The sequence below is a fragment of the Humulus lupulus genome, chromosome 9, assembly GCF_963169125.1.
Source record: "Humulus lupulus chromosome 9, drHumLupu1.1, whole genome shotgun sequence".
NCBI classification, from domain to species: Eukaryota; Viridiplantae; Streptophyta; class Magnoliopsida; order Rosales; family Cannabaceae; genus Humulus; species Humulus lupulus.
Genome location: NC_084801.1, coordinates 84,177,589 through 84,196,977, shown reverse-complemented (window position 1 = coordinate 84,196,977; position 19,389 = coordinate 84,177,589). Strand labels below are relative to the sequence as shown.

Here is a 19,389-nt window from a genome sequence, read left to right as displayed (position 1 = left end):
TCTCATTAAAGATAGGTAGATTACAAAGGTGCTCATGGCAGTATTGCATCTATTGAAGAATTTGAGATAACCTACATAATTCTTAACTATTTAACCCGACATTGCATACTTAGAAAAAGTAAAGACATTCTTGCCTCAGATATGGAGGTATTACTAATAGTATTATTTTAGGTGCTCTACGTTCCACGCTCTGGATACCATGGTATCATCCAAACGTGCTAACTTGTAGGTGTTAAGGGGCACTACCTGGGGAGCCTGGTACGGTCCCTCCCAGTTTGCCCCCAGTACACCCCCTAGGTCGCGAGTGTTTGGCAGGACTTTCCTTAACACGAGGTCTTCAACTCTTAATGCCCTCTCTCACACCCTTGAGTTATAGTACCTTGTGACCCATTGTTGGTACATTTCCAACCTCAGCTGTGCCTTTTCTCTTCTTATCTCCAACAGGTCCAAATTTTTAGCCAACATTGCATGGTTAGCCTGGTCATCGTATGCTTGTACAAGGAAAGAGTTGACTTTCATTTCTATTGGAAGAACAGCCTCACACCCATAGGCTAAGGCGAAAGGTGTTTCTTTAGTAGTAGAACGGGGGTGGTCCTGTAGGCCAAAAGCACATTAGGCAGTTCTTAGACCCAAGCTCCCTTCCACTTCTCCAAAAAAAAATTCAGGTTCCTTTTGAGTATCTTGTTGATGGCCTCCACTTGTCCATTGGCTTGTGGGTGTACTACAGCAGAAAAACTCCTCTTGATTCCCCTTTCTCTAGAATATTCTTCGAACAACCCTCTTTCAAACTGGGTGTCGTTGTCAGAGATTATCTTGTAGGGCACCCCATACCTACAAACAATAAACTTGTTGACAAAGTCGGTGATTTTGTTAGCCATTATATTAACTAGAGGCTCTCCTTTAACCCATTTGGTAAAGTAATCTACTACTACAACCACATACTTAGCTCCTCCTCTTCCTACAGGTAACACGCCAATCAAGTCGATCCCCCACACAGCAAAGGGCCACGGACTGGTCATGCTCACAAGCTCATTTGGTGACTGTCTGGGATAGTTCACATGCCATTGGCACTTGTTGCATCTCCTTGCAAAGTCGCTCGCGTCCTTTACCATGGTAGGCCAATAATACCCCTGTCGCATGGCCTTTTTTTCCATGGATTGCCCCCCAACGTGATTTCCACATTCTCCTTCGTGTATCTCTCATAGAACCTTCAAAGCCTCCATGTTTATACACTGGAGGAGCGGGAAGAAGAATCCTCTTTTATAGAAGACTCCATCTACCTGGGTGTATCGGGCGGCTTTGTAAACCAGCTTGCGGGCATCCTTTTTTCCAAAGGCAACGTTCCATCACTTAAGTACCTCGAGAAGGGTTTGGTCCATGAATCCTCGGGAACATTGACCATGTGATCTTCTCCCTCTGGTATGCCTAGTTTGGACAGGTATTCCACGGGGATGGACTCAAGCGTATCTCCACCCGGGTGGAGGCGAGCTTTGCGAGAGCATCGACTTTCATTTTTTTCTCTCTTGGTATTTGTTCTATGGTATATTTTTCCAACTGGTCTAAATACCCTTTCACCTTGGCCACGTATGCAACCATTTTTTGGGCCTCTTGCTTGATATTCACCTTTCACCTGAAACACCACCAATTGTGAGTCACTGAAAACATGCAAATGTGTTACCTTCAGCTCCTTGGCTAGTCGCAGGCCAGCCAGGAGTGCTTCGTATTCTACTTCATTGTTGGAAACTTCAAATCTGAATCTTATTGTGCAATACATCTTGTGCTCCCAGATCCTGTCATTACTATGCCAGCTCCTGCCCCTCCTTTATTGGACACTCCGTCTACATTGGAGCCTCCATTCTTCAGGTTAATTTTCTTCTCTTATGTAATTCAGTTCATTTTCTTCTATTTCTTCGTCTTCATGAGGTCAGTAGGCAAACTCGACTATAAATTCTGCAAGTACCTGCCCGTTGATTGAGATTATAGGGGTATAAGTGATGTCAAACTGACTTAATTCAATCAACCATTTTAGCAACCTTCCTGAAGTCTCTGGTTTATGCAAGACTTGAAGCGAAGGGGTGTTGGTGAGCACTTCAATAGCATGAGCATGAAAATAGGGCCTTAGCTTTCGCGAGGCCACCACCAAAGCATATGCTAATTTTTCTATTTTTGGGTACCTGTTTTCTGCATCTACCAACCGCTTCCTGACATAGTATATGTGTTGTTGGTGCTTCTTTTCCCCTTTGACTGGGGCAGTGCTAATGGCGTGTTCCGACACTGCTAAGTATAGGTACAATCTTTCCCCTTTTCGAGCTTAGCTAGAAGGTGCGGTTTTCCAAGGTGTTCTTTTAGCTTAGCAAGGGCTTCCTGACAATCTTCATCCCAAGCAAACTTTTTGTTCCCTTTAGGATGTTGAAAAAGCGGAGACACTTGTTGGTGGATCTGGAAATGAACCTGTTGAGTGCTGCTACCCTCCCTATCAAGCATTGCACCTCCTTTTTGTTTCTTGGTGGGCTCATTTCCAATAATGCTCTGATTTTAGCAAGATTGGCCTCAATACCCTAGGAATTTATCATAAAACCGAGGAACTTCCCCGACGAAACTTGTAACGCCCTACTTCCTTAGAGCCGTTACCAAGTGAGATTTTAAAAGAAAACTTTGTGCAATTAACTCGCTAACCGAGGTTTTGAAACGAAAGTGTGACTAATTAAAAGCTAAGGCTGTAATCTTTGAAAATGCGTTGATTCAATAAAAACTTCTAGTATTAAACATCTGGGATCCCAAAATAAGGTTTGAAAACCATTTACATCTTGAAATAAGTTTACAGTTGATCAGTTCTAAAAGTCATAGATTATTACAGCCATTTTCGAATAAACCCCCAACCAAAGCAGTCGGGCAGGCCAAACATGTACACGTCGCTTCACGCTCTCCGTACTCATGGTTGGTTGACTCAGTCTTTGCCCTTACCTGCAACACAGAGCACCCGTGAGTCGAAGCCCAGCAAGAAAACTCATGCAGAACATAACATATGCAAATATACAGTTAATCATATCAGATAGTCCACAGATAAACAAGTCAACCATTAGACTAAGCAAACACGGCCATGCCGCCCCAGAAGCCTTACCGAAGCCTGGGGTATCGGTTCTCACCGTAAGGATAACACATGTATCCACCGGGCCCTGCCCTGACTATAGCATCCCATGTGCTAAGTGTTACTTCCGGCCCCGCTGCCGCACCCGGCCTTCGCCGCTCTCGGCCCTTGCCGTTCATTTTATTATAATCACACATATAGTATAACACAACAACATTCAAACGAATATTAATTCATTTAAGTCTGCTTCCTAACATGTGATGCAATATAGGGCCATGCCCGGCAATCATCTCATCTTGCAACATGCAATATAGGGCCGTGCCCCGCAATCACACTATGGGCCCATGCCCCATCCTGCGGGTGTTATAGTTTTCTTACCTGTATTCCGAGCCTCCTGATGCACTAAAGCCGCGAGCACGGTCCTCTAGCACGAGCCTCTCCAATATCCTAGTCACAACATACACATGAAACATCCTTTAATACTAATCAACCCAAAACCACTTCCCGGGACCAATCCAACACTCTCGGGACCTCTAATTCCCTAAAACGATACATTGGAACCATCCCCCGAGTCCCCGGGCAAAAGCCCTAAAAACTAGAATTTTCGCCTGCCAAAATGGCCTAGGGCCGCGGCACTCCCCTCAAGGGCCGCGGCGCCCAGCGACTTGCCCCTCTCCTGATGCAACATCGTGCCGCGGCGCCCAAGAACAGGGCCGCGGCGCTCATACGCGAACCCAGATTTCTGGGTTTTCTCTTGCGTTTTCACCGAGCTAAAACCTTCCCAAATCATACCAAACCAACACCCAAACCCCAAAATCAATTTCAAACTTCAAATAGACCATACATCAACCCATAAACATCATAACCCAACTCAATAACACAATCATACTCAAAATCGACCCATTTGATCTCAACTTAAGAAATCTAAACCCATAAACCAAAAACATAAACCAAAGCTTGAAAAGCTTAAACCATGCTTCAAATTCCTAAACCACAACAGAAACAAATCTTAAAATTGCATAGAACCTTACCTTGAATGAAGAATCCCACCTTAAGCTTCCTTGGTTCATCTCCTAAGTCTTCAAGTTTCAGCTCCCTTCTTCTTCTTCATGCCCTAGCCTTTCCTTCTCCTTTTACTTCTCTTCAATTTATCAAAGCATCAAATGACCAAGCCCCCAAACCGTGTACCCCTTAATACCCAGCTGCAATATATCAATTTCCCAGCCAAATGACCATTTTACCCCTTCATCAAAACCATTTGCTAACTACACCTCAAGGGCACTCTAGTCCTTTCTCCTATATTGCAATTCTACCATTTTCTATCTAGAACTAGTTACTCTCAGCGGTAACTAATGGTTACCCAGGTTACTCAATCACCAATAACCATTACCCGCTAAATCTCAACTTAACCATAAAATTCTCAAAGTACCCCTAGGCTCCTCCCGAGCCGGGTATAGAAATCTCGTTGTGACTCTTAAGTTAAATTGCTCTCTAGGACCGTCTCAGCACATGCATCACAATAGTAACACCACACTCACGTGGTACAATTCACGGAATACAATTATCACATATATGCCCTCAACGGGCTAAAATTACAATTATGCCCTTCTAACACGATCCGGGCCTACATGCATACTAATATACATAGTCATGCATCTCAGATAAACAAATAGTCATATAACATGCATTAAATCATAATCATGCATTTAACTCATCAAATCACACATAAATCCTATCATGCCCTCCTGGCACGCTAATCAAGGCCCTTAAGCCTTATTAGCGATTTTGGGTCGTTACAAAACTCCAAAGGTGCACTTGAGTGAGTTCAACTTCATTCTAAATCTTCGGAGGGTGTCAAACATTTCGCTGAGGTCGTTTGTGAGCTCTTCTGCCCTCTTTGTCTTCACCAACATATCATCCACATATACTTCCATATTTCTTCCTATCTAATTTGCAAACATTTTGTTTACCAACCTTTGATAAGTACCGCTAACATTCTTTAACCCAAAAGGTATCACCTTGTAGCAATAGAACCCCTTGTCTGTTATAAACAAAGTATGCTCTTCATCGGCTGGGTTCATGGATATTTGGTTGTACCCAGAATAGGCGTCCATGAAGCTAAGTAGCTTGTGCCCAGCTGTTGTGTCTACAAACTGATCTATCCTAGGAAGTAGGAAGCTATCCTTGGGGCAGGCTTTATTGAGGTTAGTAAAATCCACGGAAGTCCCCCACTTCCCATTGGGCTTTAGGACTAGGACTAGGTTGGATACCCATACTAGGTAGAATGATTCTCAGATAAATTCATTTGCCTTCAACTTTTCAACTTCTTCTTTTAGGGTTGCGTATCTCTCAGGATCTAGCGCCCTCCTTTTCTACCTCACAGGTTTCCTTTTGGGTCGATGTTTAAGTGATGGCACATGACTGATGGATCTATCCCCACCATGTCCTCGTGACACCAGGTGAACACATCAAGGTTTTCTTTCAGAAATTCTACCAACTACTCTTTTACGTTACCCTGAAGGTTTCTCCCTACCTTCAGCTTCCCTAATGGCCCATTCATGACTGTGACTTCTTCCAATTCCTCTACTGGCTCAGCCCTGGGTTCCTCTGCAACCCAGGGTCTAATTCGTGCAGGTTTTTGCTTCCATGCACTACCATCGCCATAGGCACTGACGCTTTCATGGCTGTGTGGAGGGACGTCTTATAACATTCCCTCGCTTCCTTCTGCTCCCTTTTCACACTCGCTATCCCTCCAGGAGTCGCGAATTTTATGGCCAAGTGATATACTGAGGTTATTGCCTTCAATTATCTTAAGGAAGGTCTCCCTAATATCACATTGAAGGCTGAGGCACAGTCTACCATGACAAAGTTTGCCATTACGGTGGTTTGTCTAGATTACTCTCCCATGGTGAGGGCTAACTCGATTGCGCCTATAGGCTGTATCGAGTCTCCTGTAAACCCATATAGGAAGGTATTGCAGGGCTTTAGGTTCCTGATACTCAGTCCCATCTTCTCTAAGGCTGGGTGATATAGGATGTCTACGGAGCTCCCATAGTCCACTAGGACCTAATGCGCCCTCATGTTAGCAAGTTGTACAGTAGCACCAAGGGGTCGTTGTGCAGAAATTGCACACCCCGTGCCTCTTCTTCAGTGAAGGTTATTGAGTCGTTCTCCCCCTTAAAAAATTTTGAGGGTCGTTGCTCCAAACTCAAGACGCATGGAGGTGGACTTCGCCTGGCTTCCCTGGCGTATCTATCTTGCCCCTTTCTTGATTCACCTCTGAATCCTTGCCCTCTGAAGATGGTCCTAGCCTCTCCTTGCACCTCTGGGGCTACATCTCATGGTTGTGGTAAGGGTAGTCCTTCTTTCGGTCTTTGATTTTCTCAACAGACGTGTCTACCCAAGTGTCCCCTGTGTATAAGTTCTTCGATTTCTACCTTTAAATGAGTGCATTCTGCTGTGGTGTAGCCAATATCTTTATGATACTGACAATACATACTAGGGTCTCTTTTTTATCGATCTTTCTTCATTGGCGGGGGTCTTTTGAAGGGGACCTGATTCTCATTCATGACGAAGATATGTTCCCTAGTATGTGTTAGGTCAGTATAAAAAGTGTATGGGGTATGTCTGTGTTCACCTACACGTTGTGGTTTCTAAGGATGATCATCTCTCGACCCTTCATAGGCCCTTTTTTTCTTTGCGCTATTTAGGCCTTCATGGATTGAGGGTTGTATGGATGACTCGCCCTTCCCAGCCTTAAGACTCTCGTGACCATCCTCAACACAGAGGTATTTTTGTGCCCGTTCGTAAAAATCATCTAAGTCAGTGACCTCCCTATTTAGCATGGTATCCCACATCTTACTACCCTAGCGCACTGTGGCTGTAATGGTCATTTTTAACTCCCCTCGGGTCAGGCTTCCTACTTTGGAAGCCTTCATATTGAACCTATGGATATAACTCTTTAGGCTCTCGTCTTCTCCTTGTTTTACATTAGCGAGGCTGGTTCCTGGCATGGTGTAATCACGCATAGAGTGATGTTGCTGGAGAAATTCGTCAAAAAATTCTTGCCAAGACCTGATGGACCCTAGCTGAAGAGTCTTGAACCACTTGTACACAGGACTCTTTATCGTGACAGCAAAGTAATGGCATTAGGCTCTGCTATTAATTCCCCTTAACTTCATTAGGTCATTGAACACGTCAAGATGGTACTTTGGATCTGTATTTCCCTCGTAAGGGGTCATGTGAGGCTCTTTGAAGTTGGCCGGGAGCCACACGGCTTAGATTTCCCTAATGAAGGGTGATTCATAATTAAACTCGGCGTCGACAATGTGCCCCCCAGACGAGGTGATTATCTTGCTCTGTAGGCTCCTCATCTCGGTGTCCAAGTCTTGTCTCCTTTTGTTCGCCACAGTCGAAATAGCTTGGGAGGAACTAGGCTTAAACCCTGTTTTTTCCGCTTAGGACGGCTAATGTAACATCATCCTAATCTAGGATCGTTACACTGTGTACTCTAAATTGTGTCAGACTTGCTAACCAAGTCATTTGGCTTAAAACATGTAACTATGGTTAATGTCAAGGGTTAGGGTGAAAATTTTTGGTCAAAGGAACTGTTGAGTTTTATTTAAAAAGTTTCATACATTTGTGGGATCCCAATATATTATAACCAAACTGTTAAAGAAGTGTAGGTATATCAAAAATTACATTCAGCCGACCTAAGCAACAAAAACAGCGCTACAACCCTTCCTTTGAGCAGGTGCATATGTACACACCACCACTGAAGCTCTCCAACTCAGCTGGTCAGGCTTTCCCTTCCCCTTACCTGCACCACAAAGCACCCGTGAGCCAAGGCTCAGCAAGAAAACTCTACATGTGCATAGACAAAAGAATATAGATTTCCAGATACTTATCTAGCATGTCCAGCAATAATAACCTACATAAACAGTTATTCAGTTACAAACAAATGGTCATTGGACCAATTTGGGGCCACTACCCAGAATAGTTGACCAAAGAGCCAACCCCAGGGCCTATGCCCTAGCTATGTGACAATAGAGTCACCTGGGGCCCTCGCCCTTAGCTCTGAGTAACTAGCCATAGAGCTAGCCCAACACCTTTGGTTTTTCAACAACCATAGGGTCAGGCAACATAATAGTACGTTGCTGGTTTAGGCCTAAGCCTTTCGACAAGCGCACAAAGCACTTTTGCCGTCCTTGACTAATGAGTCAAGCCCTGATCCATGTATTCAAACTTCAAAATGGAAACAGATATGAGTAGCCATATCCCAACAAAAATGTGTACGCAAGCATGTTAATCACATAACACCATCGAATAATCGTACTCATAATACTAATCATACTTATTTAATGAGGCCTTAGGCCCTAACCAGAGAATACATGCAATAAACATGAAACACTTAAGTAGGCATAGAATATTCAAGTAGGATCAATCAACATGTGAAACAATAGCTTAAACATAAACGTTCTTAGGGGCCCAAGCCTTAATCATATTAATTAACAATAGTCGGGCCAAGCCTTGATCACATATAGCACGTATTGGGTGCATTTTTCTTACCTCATGTCCGAGTATAGTTTAGAATAAGGACGACCCTCGAGCACGATCCTAATTTCGAGCCACTAGCGATAACCTAGTCACAACCATAATATAGGATTCCATCATTAACGAGCAAATAAAGGCTTCCGGACCGAGTCCTAGCCTCCGGGGCCTCGAATTCCACTAAACCGGGTAGTGGAATCGATCCCGAGCCCTAAGGGAAAGGTTCCCGTCATTAAAACTCCCCAAGGCCAAAACTGCCTAGGCGAGCCGTGACCTGACCTTGAGGGTTGGGTGTGCCCCTTCATATCTGAGAGCCTCCCCCTCTGCTAAAGAGACGCGGGCCGCGACTTGCCCATGAGGGTTGTGGTGCGCCTCCCAGACAGAGACCTCGCAAGGCCCTAGGTTCGGCTAAGTCGCGGCTCCTCAAGAGCACAGCTGGGACTTGGTCCCACGAACCCAAATTTTCTTCATTTCCCAACCGCCAAATTCCACCTAAACTATCCCAATTTCACCCCAAAACCATAATTCAATTACCACAATAGTTTTAACATCTTTCCAGCAGCAAAACCCAACAAAAATCTAGTTACAAAACTCATCAAAACACTAAATTCACTCTTTTGCTATAAGGTTCAAAAACACCTCAAGAACAACCATGGATTCTACTAAAATTTAGTTAAACACAAAGATTAGATTATTACCTTAGCTATGAATGATGATTCCTAGCCACAAGTTATCCAAGTCCTAATCCTAAGCCTTCAATTCTTTAGTTTCTTAGCCAAAATCCTCTTAATTTTCTCAAGAAAACTAGTTTAAGGCAGCTTAGAGAGAATGGGAGTGAGAGAGAAAGTTTTAGTCGGTTCAGTGGAGTATTCTTGAGGGTTTCCTTTTTGTTTCCTAAGGTTAAGTTTCACTTAAGTTAATCTCGAGGCTTGGGGTACCAAAAACGTCCCCGAGGACAAAATGGTCAAATTCCACGGTATTCCCTCCTAAACTCACTAACTCCAAATATATCCCCAATTATTCATTCTCATTACCCGATAACCCAATTAAATACCAAATACCCCTTGACTCACCCCGAGTCGGGTATTAAGTCCCGTTGTGACTTTCCCGCTAACTAGCTCTCTAGGATCGTCTTGTGCCAAGTAACCCAAATAAACCCACATAATAATGTGGTCTCACACATATATGACATATATGCACATATATATACAATTATACCTATAACAGGCCAAATTATGAAAGTTGCCCTTCTAATAAGAATTGGGCCCACATGCATATTTAATACTCCTAAACATGCACCACTAGTTATATTATCACATAATCACAATAAAATTGATCAAATAAACATATAACTCCATATATTGCCAACCTGGCCCCCTAATCAAGGCCCTAAGCCTTATTAGGTAATTTTTGGACGTTACAACTAAATTGTATATGTTTATCTTTTACAAGTCTCTAAACTGATTTTTGGGATCCTGTGTACACACTTAATATTTTAATGAAAAATAATCCCTTTGGTGACCAAAACTTTCCTTACTTATTTTTTTTAATTACACATTTAAGTTAAAACGACTTGCTTAGCAGGTTAAGCACTATTTTAAACACACAGTGTAATGGTCTTGGTTATCCAGGGCGTTACAACTTGGTATCAGAGACGTCTAGGTTTAAGGATTCCTGAATACTGGCTGGGCATGTACACTCGTCGCTAAAGATAAGCTCGACTCACGGTTAGGTACCCAATGACATGATTATGTGATTAATTGTTTAAATTGAACCTATGTGCCTTATTTGCACGCTAGTATAGAGAGCATGATGTGTATGAGTGTATTTGGTAGTAATGGGATTTGATAAGTGATGTATGAACATAGTAGATTTGTGTTTTAATATGTATATTATGTGTGCTGATTATTGTAACTACAAGAAAAAACAATATTCATAACACTTAAAAACTGCTAACCGGAAGTATTCATAACACTTCTCAAAACACTAACGTATCCCCTGTTATTAAAAGTCCCGTCTTTTCTATAACAGTTTTCGAATGTTATGTTCGATGTTATCTTAAAGTATTCAATAACACATTTTTAGTTGCTATCATATTAAAATAATAACGTTTAGTTAGAGTAATTGGTTATAAATTTGAAGTTTAATCTTAAACTTTTTGCATAACACTTATCAACTGTTATAATTGGTTATTTTGATAGCGTTTTTAGTTTGTTATATTATATAAATAATAACGTTTTGTTACACTTATAATATGTATCCAAAATAGCCATAAGTACCATATTAAAGGTCCAGTAATAAAATTTTGTTATTTTAGTCCAGCTAATAGATTTTTAATTGTATTGTGTAAAGATAATTATAAGTTTTTTTTAAATTAAAAGGTTTTTATTATAGTATTTGGATAAAACAAATATCAAAATTAATCACAAAAGGTAATATTAAATAGATTGATAAACCATAAGTATTACATTAAACAAGAACTAATTCAAACCATGACTGTGGCTACTTCATGAGATCTTAATTCTAATTTAAGTTTGAAAGCATACATAATAAAGTTCTATAATCTTGAACATCTTTTACTTCAAAAATGAAAAGCAAAAACATAGCAAGATACACAAAAAGTGAACCATGAAACTTGCTCCAAATTATTAGTATATTGGTTGATCAGAACAAATCACAATCACAATCACAAATGCCTTCCGTGAACATTGAGTCATTTGTGAATCCTTGTTTTATTCTGTATCCTTGTTCCCCTTGAAAATACAGATTTCGTGATCCAATATCTCCAAGACAAATTTACAAATCAAATCCTAGTCAAGATCCAAATCTATAGAAAAACCCCCCACCAATGACATTAAAATGCAGTCCTGTTCTCTTTTCTTGTTCCTCTTATAGATACACATACACAGACCAAAACTCTTATACCCAATCGAAGACATTGAAACTGGTTATGACTTTAGATAATATTGGGAGCATATAACTAATAAATACCAATCACCATAAATTAAATTTGTCAAAGTTCAACTATTCTAGTAACTAAATTTAAAGAGAAGCCCTGTGAAAAGAATGATGATAACAATATTGCTCAATGCAAGAATCAAAGTAAGAACCAAAGTATAAAAAAATTCAGGTCACTCGACTCTTAGACAGAACAATTGAAAATTAAATAATAGAAGATGAATCGTGCATCCAAATCATTTATACTATATATATTTTAAATCAAATATAGTATCACCTTCATCTACAATTCCATGTCTCCAAACTTGCGTTATGAATTCAAATCTTTATTGTTAAATGAAATTTTGCCTTATTTTAGATACAAATGTTCTTATGCATTAAAAAACATCTTATTTATTCATATGACATTAGTGGTTCCTTATTTTGATTAGCCCTATATTGAATAGGCAAATAGCATAAAATTCGTGAAACTTCAAATTTCTAAGTAAACGGAACAATAAAAATGATCTAGATGCACTTTTGAGTTTGTACTAGCATATAATCATGGACGATTGTGGATGAGTGCATGCATATCAACTCATGAACACATGTTAGAGAAAGGAGAAGAAGCATTCTACAATAAGAATAAAAATCTAGGCATTTCTAATATGGTATTGTCCACAAATAACTACTAAATGGTATACTACGAAGAATACAAAGGTATGAAATTTTTATAGCCATTAAAATTAAATATATTTTTTATTTTCCCTCTCATTCATGAGCAAAGTGAAACTAAAAGTTATTCTCCATGATACTCAGATTAACCATACAGTAACCTGAATAGTTAAGGAACTAGCACAATAATGTGGCTTGGAACCTTTCAAAAAGAAAAATGCGGGTTAGGAAAATCCATAGAAAAAAATATCAGATTTTAGAAATGTTGAGAATGTCACTTCTCTCCAATTTTTCCACATTCACCTTAAAATTATAATACAAGACAAAAGATCAATATTATAAGACAATTGAGATACCTAAATCTAACTTAAGCCTTAACAATCTGAAATATCAACCAAGCATACAAAGAAATTGAGATAATTCAAGATGGCAGAAGATATATACAAAAAATAAACGTTAGGTATTTAAATTCAACAGAAGCATGAACTTAGGTATTTATGCCGCCAATATCCCTAATATATAATACATAATAAATACATTATATGTAATGCCCCACGTCACTATGGCTGCTTCCTAGAAGGACGCCTGTTCATGCAAACCAACACGAGTCATTCCAACGTGCTTTGTCCTCAGTCGCACGCTTCCTGGGAAAACTTCTTAGGAGGTCACCCATCATAAGATTACTCCAGGTTAAGCACGCTTAACTTTGGAGTTCTCAAGTGATGGGCTACCGAAAAGAAGATGCATCTTATTGGCACAGGTAGTACCCACCAATCCATTTAAGCCATCTTCAATTGTATAGTCTCATACCCACACAATCTTAGAATCATCACACTTGGACCTTCCCCAGGCGATGTGGGATTGCACAACTTCTTACCCGGTCTTTCCCCCTGCGGATCACGGGATTCTGATTGTCACAATCACCCCCCCTTAGGGGTCCGACGTCATTGTCGGTCGGCCACACTTCCAGCTGGGTCAAGGATCTAATACCATTTATAACGCCCCACATCACTATGGTTGCTTCGTGGAATGACGACTTGCCATACAAATCAACACGAGTCTTTCCAGTGTGTTTTGTCCTGACTCGCACACTTCCTGGAAAACTTCCCTGGAGGTCACCCATCATAAGGCCACTCCAGGTCAAGCACGCTTAACTTTGGAGTTCTCAAGTGATGGGCTACCCACTTGAGAACTCCAAAGTTAAGCGTGTTTGACCTGGAGTAGTCTCATGATGGGTGACCTCCTGAGAAGTTTTCTAGGAAGCGTGCGAGTCAGGACAAAACACGCTGGAAAGACTCGTGTTGGTTTTCAGGGCCAATCATCATTTTAGGAAGCAGCCATAGTGACGTAGGGTGCTGCATTATATATAAGTGTCGTGTGTATAAATAGTATGACTATGTAACTAAATAAGAAATTAGAATAACATTTATCTTTTATTAAGAATAAAAAAGCTTCTTCTCCAATCATTGAAGTGTGATTTGAATAATATCATGAATATTTTGTACCTTAAATATGGTAGTTTGTGATAAAAAAAATGTTATCGTTTTTTTAAATGAAAAAACTATAAACAATGTTTTGGTTTAATTTTTTTTTTTAAATGTTTGTGTCACTCTTTTATGTATAATATTATTTATTTATTTAAAATTTATATGATAATCATAAAAACTTAATAAAAATACGTAATAAATTTTCTAAATAAAACTAAGCAAACGTGTATTGCACGTTGCTTGTACCTAATATATATATATATATATAGTTTGTATATAATATACCCTTGGTTTAAGGGTTTTTTTTGTTGACGAAGATTTTTTTCAACTAAAAATAAGAGCAATTAAGCTTTGATAAGCAAATTAGGAAGAAAAGAAGAAGAAAGAGATTTTTTACGTGGTTTACTAGTTAAATCTACCTAGTTCATGAGTCACTAATATTTAGATAATTTGCATTAAAGCCTAAGGGCAATTTCACATAATTTGAGTACAAGATTTTTGTGTGTCCCTTTCAAGTGAACAATATCAGTATTTATAGACTGAGATCAAATATTATTTCCCCTATTTTTAGGAAAGTTACAACAATATACATTTTAAATTTGAAATATATTAAATCCCATAAGAATTGGTCTGACTTAACTAATATACAAATAATTCCACAAATGTAGGATTCAATTACTCAAACGTAATCACCTAGCATCGTCAGAGCCTTCAGTCACCGATCTTCCGAGTTCAACCTCCACTTCGAGCCATAATGATTGTGTGGCATCAATATTTTAATTACATATACATATACATGTTCGACCTTAACACAATTATGTCTTCCAGCTTACATTTTGAGACAATTTATTTTGTCTCAAAATTTAGTGTATAACATTTTTAAAAATAAAAATTATCTTATTTTTTATTTTTCTAAAACTATAGAAAAAAGTAAGTTTGTTTAATTTTTGTATATATATGTTTATATATATATAATGAATGACATTGTTTATTTATTTAAAATTTATATGTGAATTAAAAAAATTAAATATAAATTAATGAATTTTATAAATAAAACTAATTAAACTTGAATTTTACGTTATTCTTCCTAGTATATTATAATGTTTCATTATTATCGTCCAATGCAAATTAAAATGGGTTGGTCCCATTTAAAAATATTATATGATTGATAACCAACTTTAAGCAAAGCAGTGGGATCAACAGGGGATGATCCCTCCCCATAAAAAACTCCAACAAATGTACTATGTGCAGTGTGAAGCATAGCATAGATAAAGTACGACGCATTTTCCATCTCAAATGTGAACCACAATTTTTTTGTCAAAAAAAAAAGAGAGAAAATATGAATCACATTTTCAAAATTGCAACACGTTTCTTCCCCCTTTTATATTGGGATTTGGTAATTGATTCTTCTTCGCGAAAGAGGGTGAGAGAGTGAAGGACTGAGTTGCAATGGCGGAAGTGAGCAATAAGCAGGTGTTGCTGAAGGACTATGTGTCTGGTTTTGCCAAAGAATCAGACATGGTCATAACCTCTTCCACTATCAAACTTAAGCTTCCAGAAGGTTCCAAAGGAGTTTTGGTGAAGAATCTTTACTTGTCTTGCGATCCGTACATGCGACCCCGTATGAACAACCAAAACAAAGGCTCTTATGTCGAGCCCTTCAAGCCTGGTTTTGTCAGTATTCAAACCTTAACACATACTCGTCTTCAATTTTATTATTAATTTATTAAGATTTCTTTAGGGTTTACTTTTCTAAAAGAATATTATTAAATTAAACTATTCATGAGGGAATTCATCATTTGGTGTTATTTCTGAGAATTTTTTTTGGAATTCTTTTATACTATTGAGTAAAAGTAGCCCCTTTGACTATCGATTATGTTTCCTTTGCCATGATGCATAGCAAGTAATTCCTAACACTTTGAGTGACAGTGTCTTTAATTTTTATTCATAATGATATATACTAGCAAATAAAAAATGATATATTATTTTGTGACATGGTTTGTTTATATTTTATTTTTTCATGTAAATTATATAATATAATATGTTTATTTGTTCTTTCTCCCATGTTATGCGGTGAATTGACTAACATTGATTTTAAAAAATGTAGCCTATCACTGGATATGGAGTTTGTAAAATTTTGGAATCTGGGGATCCAAACTTCAACGAAGGGGACTTGGTTTGGGGAATGACAGGGTGGGAAGAGCATAGCATTATAAATGCAACACACACACTGTTAAAAATTCATAATACCGATATGCCTTTGTCTTATTATACTGGCTTTCTCGGTAAGTTTTTTCTGCATAAAAGTTAGGAAACAGAATAATTTTTTTTAAATATGAGTAAAAATAAATTAATAATATATATTTTTAAAATAATAATATTATGCATTAGAATGGCTTCTCCTATTAGTCATTCCTTCTATTGGACATGCGATTTGAATGTCCTGAATTAAAAGCAAAGAAGGAAATACTATGAAAATTGATTTTTTTTCGATTCCATTCTATTCCTTTCTTCCCAACCAAAGCAAACAAAGTTTTTAATTGTTGTTTGACCATGGTAATTTATTATTTTCTTGAAAATGAAAAGCAATTCGTGCAATTATCATTTCTATACTTTAAAATAAATGTTCGTCTAGCTTCATCAAGATAAAAAGGGACTCGGAGGAAATTGTTGGTTAAATAATTGATTCTAGTTTACACTCACACTTTTGCTGTATTCCGGGATAACCATTGAAAAGTTTTTATTTTTTTTAATTGAGCTTTAGCATGACTGTTGTGTTAGAAATATGTCCAATTTGGTGGAAAACATTCCAAATTTTGACCATTATCGTGAATGTAGAATTTTAACACCATTTTCTTTACCACTTGGCAACAGAAATGGCTTTAACGAATAAAACTTAGAGAATCATCTTATTTGCAACTCTTTGATCACATTGGTTGGATAGAGATAGAAAAGAAAATAAACATTGATGTTAATCTACTTTGACTTATTTTTATGTATGTTTGTGCCTAGTTTCCCCTTTTCTGTAGATGCTAAAGTTAAGCATTTCTATGCCATTTTCGGTGTCAGTTTGATTGTAGAATTAAATAAGTTTTTTTAATGTGGGATGGTCTGTCTAATATAGGTATGCCTGGTATGACTGCTTATGCTGGTTTCTTCGAGATTTGCTCTCCGAAAAAAGGGGAATATGTGTTTATTTCTGCAGCATCAGGAGCAGTTGGTCAGCTTGTTGGGCAGTTCGCAAAGCTCTTGGGTTGCTATGTTGTTGGGAGTGCTGGAAGCAAAGATAAGGTTTCCAATTGCCAACCAATATAACCTATATTCTTGTTGCAACAGTTGTTTGATGTGGTATCTATGGGTGCGAGGTCAAGTCAAACTTTAGAATCAAATGCCTTTGAACTTACATTGGAACATAACTTTATAAAATCATTTTCATTCAAATTAAGTTGTTGCGATATAAACCATGACTTTGGGAGAATTTTGCAATTTCTATTACTTGGGTTTTTGTTTATGTATTTTATACTTTTTATGTAATTGTAAATTAAGTTGAGGTTACAAGTTGTGGTGAAAAAATCGTATTAGATATAGCATGGAAGAATAGAGGAATCTCCTCTTTAACTATTATATGGTTTGGCTTATTAAGCTTTAGATTATTGGTTGCTTTCTTTCACTTTTTCTGTAAGTCTTTTGCTTTACTCTCCTGTCCTGGTTAATTTCATATTTGTTGTAAATTCACAGCTTTTCTATGCACTTGTAAGTCTGATCTCCATTGTCGGAACCACTTACATTATCATGTTTTTCGTTTAATTGTAATTCTTTTCTTATTTATTCGCTACCCTAGGCTTGTTTTTCGTTTAATTGTGGTTCTTTTCTTATTTATTCGTTACCCTAGGTTGATTTGTTGAAGAACAAATTTGGCTTTCACGAAGCTTTCAATTATAAAGAAGAGCCTGACTTGGATGCCGCGTTGAAAAGGTCAGCCATGCTTTTTTGACAGATGTCATATGCAACTTTTTGTTGATGTACTGTGATCAAAATTTCACTAATTTCTGTTCTTGAGAAGTTTTTGACATTGTAGAACTATCTTTATATCAATCTTGTTTTGATGGTGCCTCTTCTATTTTTCAATGTGACCATTCTTTTAATGTCATATCAATAGAAATAAGCCAATTCTGTTTACAAGAACAGAATAAAAATTTCAATTATGTTTTGTTTTTGGACAGGTATTTTCCAGAAGGAATAGATATATACTTTGAGAATGTTGGGGGAAAGATGCTTGATGCTGTTCTACAAAACATCAGGGCCCACGCCCGAATTGCAGTTTGTGGAATGATTTCACAGTACAACCAGGAACAACCTGAAGGTGTCCATAATCTTATGAATCTTGTCTGGAAAAGAGCTCAAATGGTAGGATTTTTGGTTTTCGAGTATTATCACCTATACCCCAAGTTTCTTGAATTTATTCTGCCTTACATCAAAGAAGGAAATATTGTGTATGTGGAAGATGTTGCTGAAGGGCTGGAGAGTGCCCCAGCTGCTTTGGTAGGGCTCTTCACTGGTCGCAACATTGGAAAACAGGTAGTTCTAGTCGCTCGGGATTGAGTTGCTTTGTTAGCATCAATGTTATCATAAGGCTCAAGCATACCTCAAACTGAATGGTTTATACTTGCACTGTGTCTTTTTCATGTTTCACACAGTACCGTTTTGGCAAGTTGCTTTGTTTACTATATTTGAGACCCCCTTAAGTCATATTTCTGATGAGTTATTATTTGTTTCCTTTCTATTATCCTGGGTGTGTCAATAAGTTGAAAAGCTGTAGTGTATTTTGTTTAATGTATTTTATTTATTGCAATAGATGTAAAACAAGGGAATATTATGTTCTTTTCGGGTGGCAGTAGATTTTTGTAGTAGTGTTATATATCAAATTATAGATCTGCAGTAGTTGAGCCAAAGATCTTATACTGGGAGGGAATGATGTTTTGATAAAAATTAACTCACACTCACACTCGTACTCACTCACACAACTAGTTTTATGAAAAGTGATCGTGCACTTGTCTTTACAAAGATTACAAACAATTATAGCCGGGATTGTGCAAAAGCTTATTGCAAACTAATATCTACATAATAATGATTGTAATCATTTTTTGTAAAATGTAAGTAATGTTTTATTAAAAATCAACTTTATTAGTAGGGGATTTTCACTCTCCTTCTACATAATTTATATAATTTTGTTAAAGAATCATATTATTTTAGTACCATTTAATTTGCTTTAACACTAGTTTTCACCATTTTTAATTTAGTTTGTATCAAAATATTATCTTTTATTTTACAAGTCTAAGTAATAAAAGTTACATTCAATATTACTAATGTTTGATTACATAATATGTATTTAAAAAATTAATATTAATTTTCTAAAAATTACTATTCACGTTTAAAATTAAAAAGTATATAAATAATTTAAATTAATTAAAAAATTAATAATTTTGTTTATTTTCTTTTTATATAATTAAAATTTTTTAAACAACGTTTAAGAAAGTCAAAAAACTACTTTTGAATCTCAAATTATTATTTTTTGTTTTGATCGAGAAGAGAAAATTTATTGATCAAACTAACAGGGAACAACCAAAGGCAGGAGCAGAAAACTCCCCCAAT

General features: G+C 37.7%; 1 protein-coding gene across 1 annotated transcript; it reads left to right on the top strand.

The window, feature by feature from the left end:
- The first annotated feature begins 15,029 nt into the window (after positions 1 to 15,029).
- On the top strand, positions 15,030 to 18,619 carry LOC133802046 (2-alkenal reductase (NADP(+)-dependent)-like). Its single transcript, XM_062240277.1, has 5 exons — positions 15,030 to 15,411; positions 15,845 to 16,022; positions 16,862 to 17,028; positions 17,630 to 17,712; positions 17,961 to 18,619. The coding sequence occupies exons 1-5, from the start codon at positions 15,187 to 15,189 to the stop codon at positions 18,337 to 18,339; spliced, it is 1,032 nt and encodes a 343-aa protein (XP_062096261.1). The 5' UTR covers positions 15,030 to 15,186; the 3' UTR covers positions 18,340 to 18,619.
- Positions 18,620 to 19,389: the final 770 nt, after the last annotated feature.

What these genes read in the sequence shown, in the direction of transcription:
- LOC133802046 (XM_062240277.1), top strand. Translation starts at nt 15,187, where the DNA reads ATGGCGGAAGTGAGCAATAAGCAGGTGTTGCTGAAGGACTATGTGTCT. An exon ending in TTATTATACTGGCTTTCTCG is followed by an intron (nt 16,023 to 16,861) that starts GTAAGTTTTTTC and finishes TGTCTAATATAG; the next exon opens with GTATGCCTGGTATGACTGCT. An exon ending in TTGGATGCCGCGTTGAAAAG is followed by an intron (nt 17,713 to 17,960) that starts GTCAGCCATGCT and finishes GTTTTTGGACAG; the next exon opens with GTATTTTCCAGAAGGAATAG.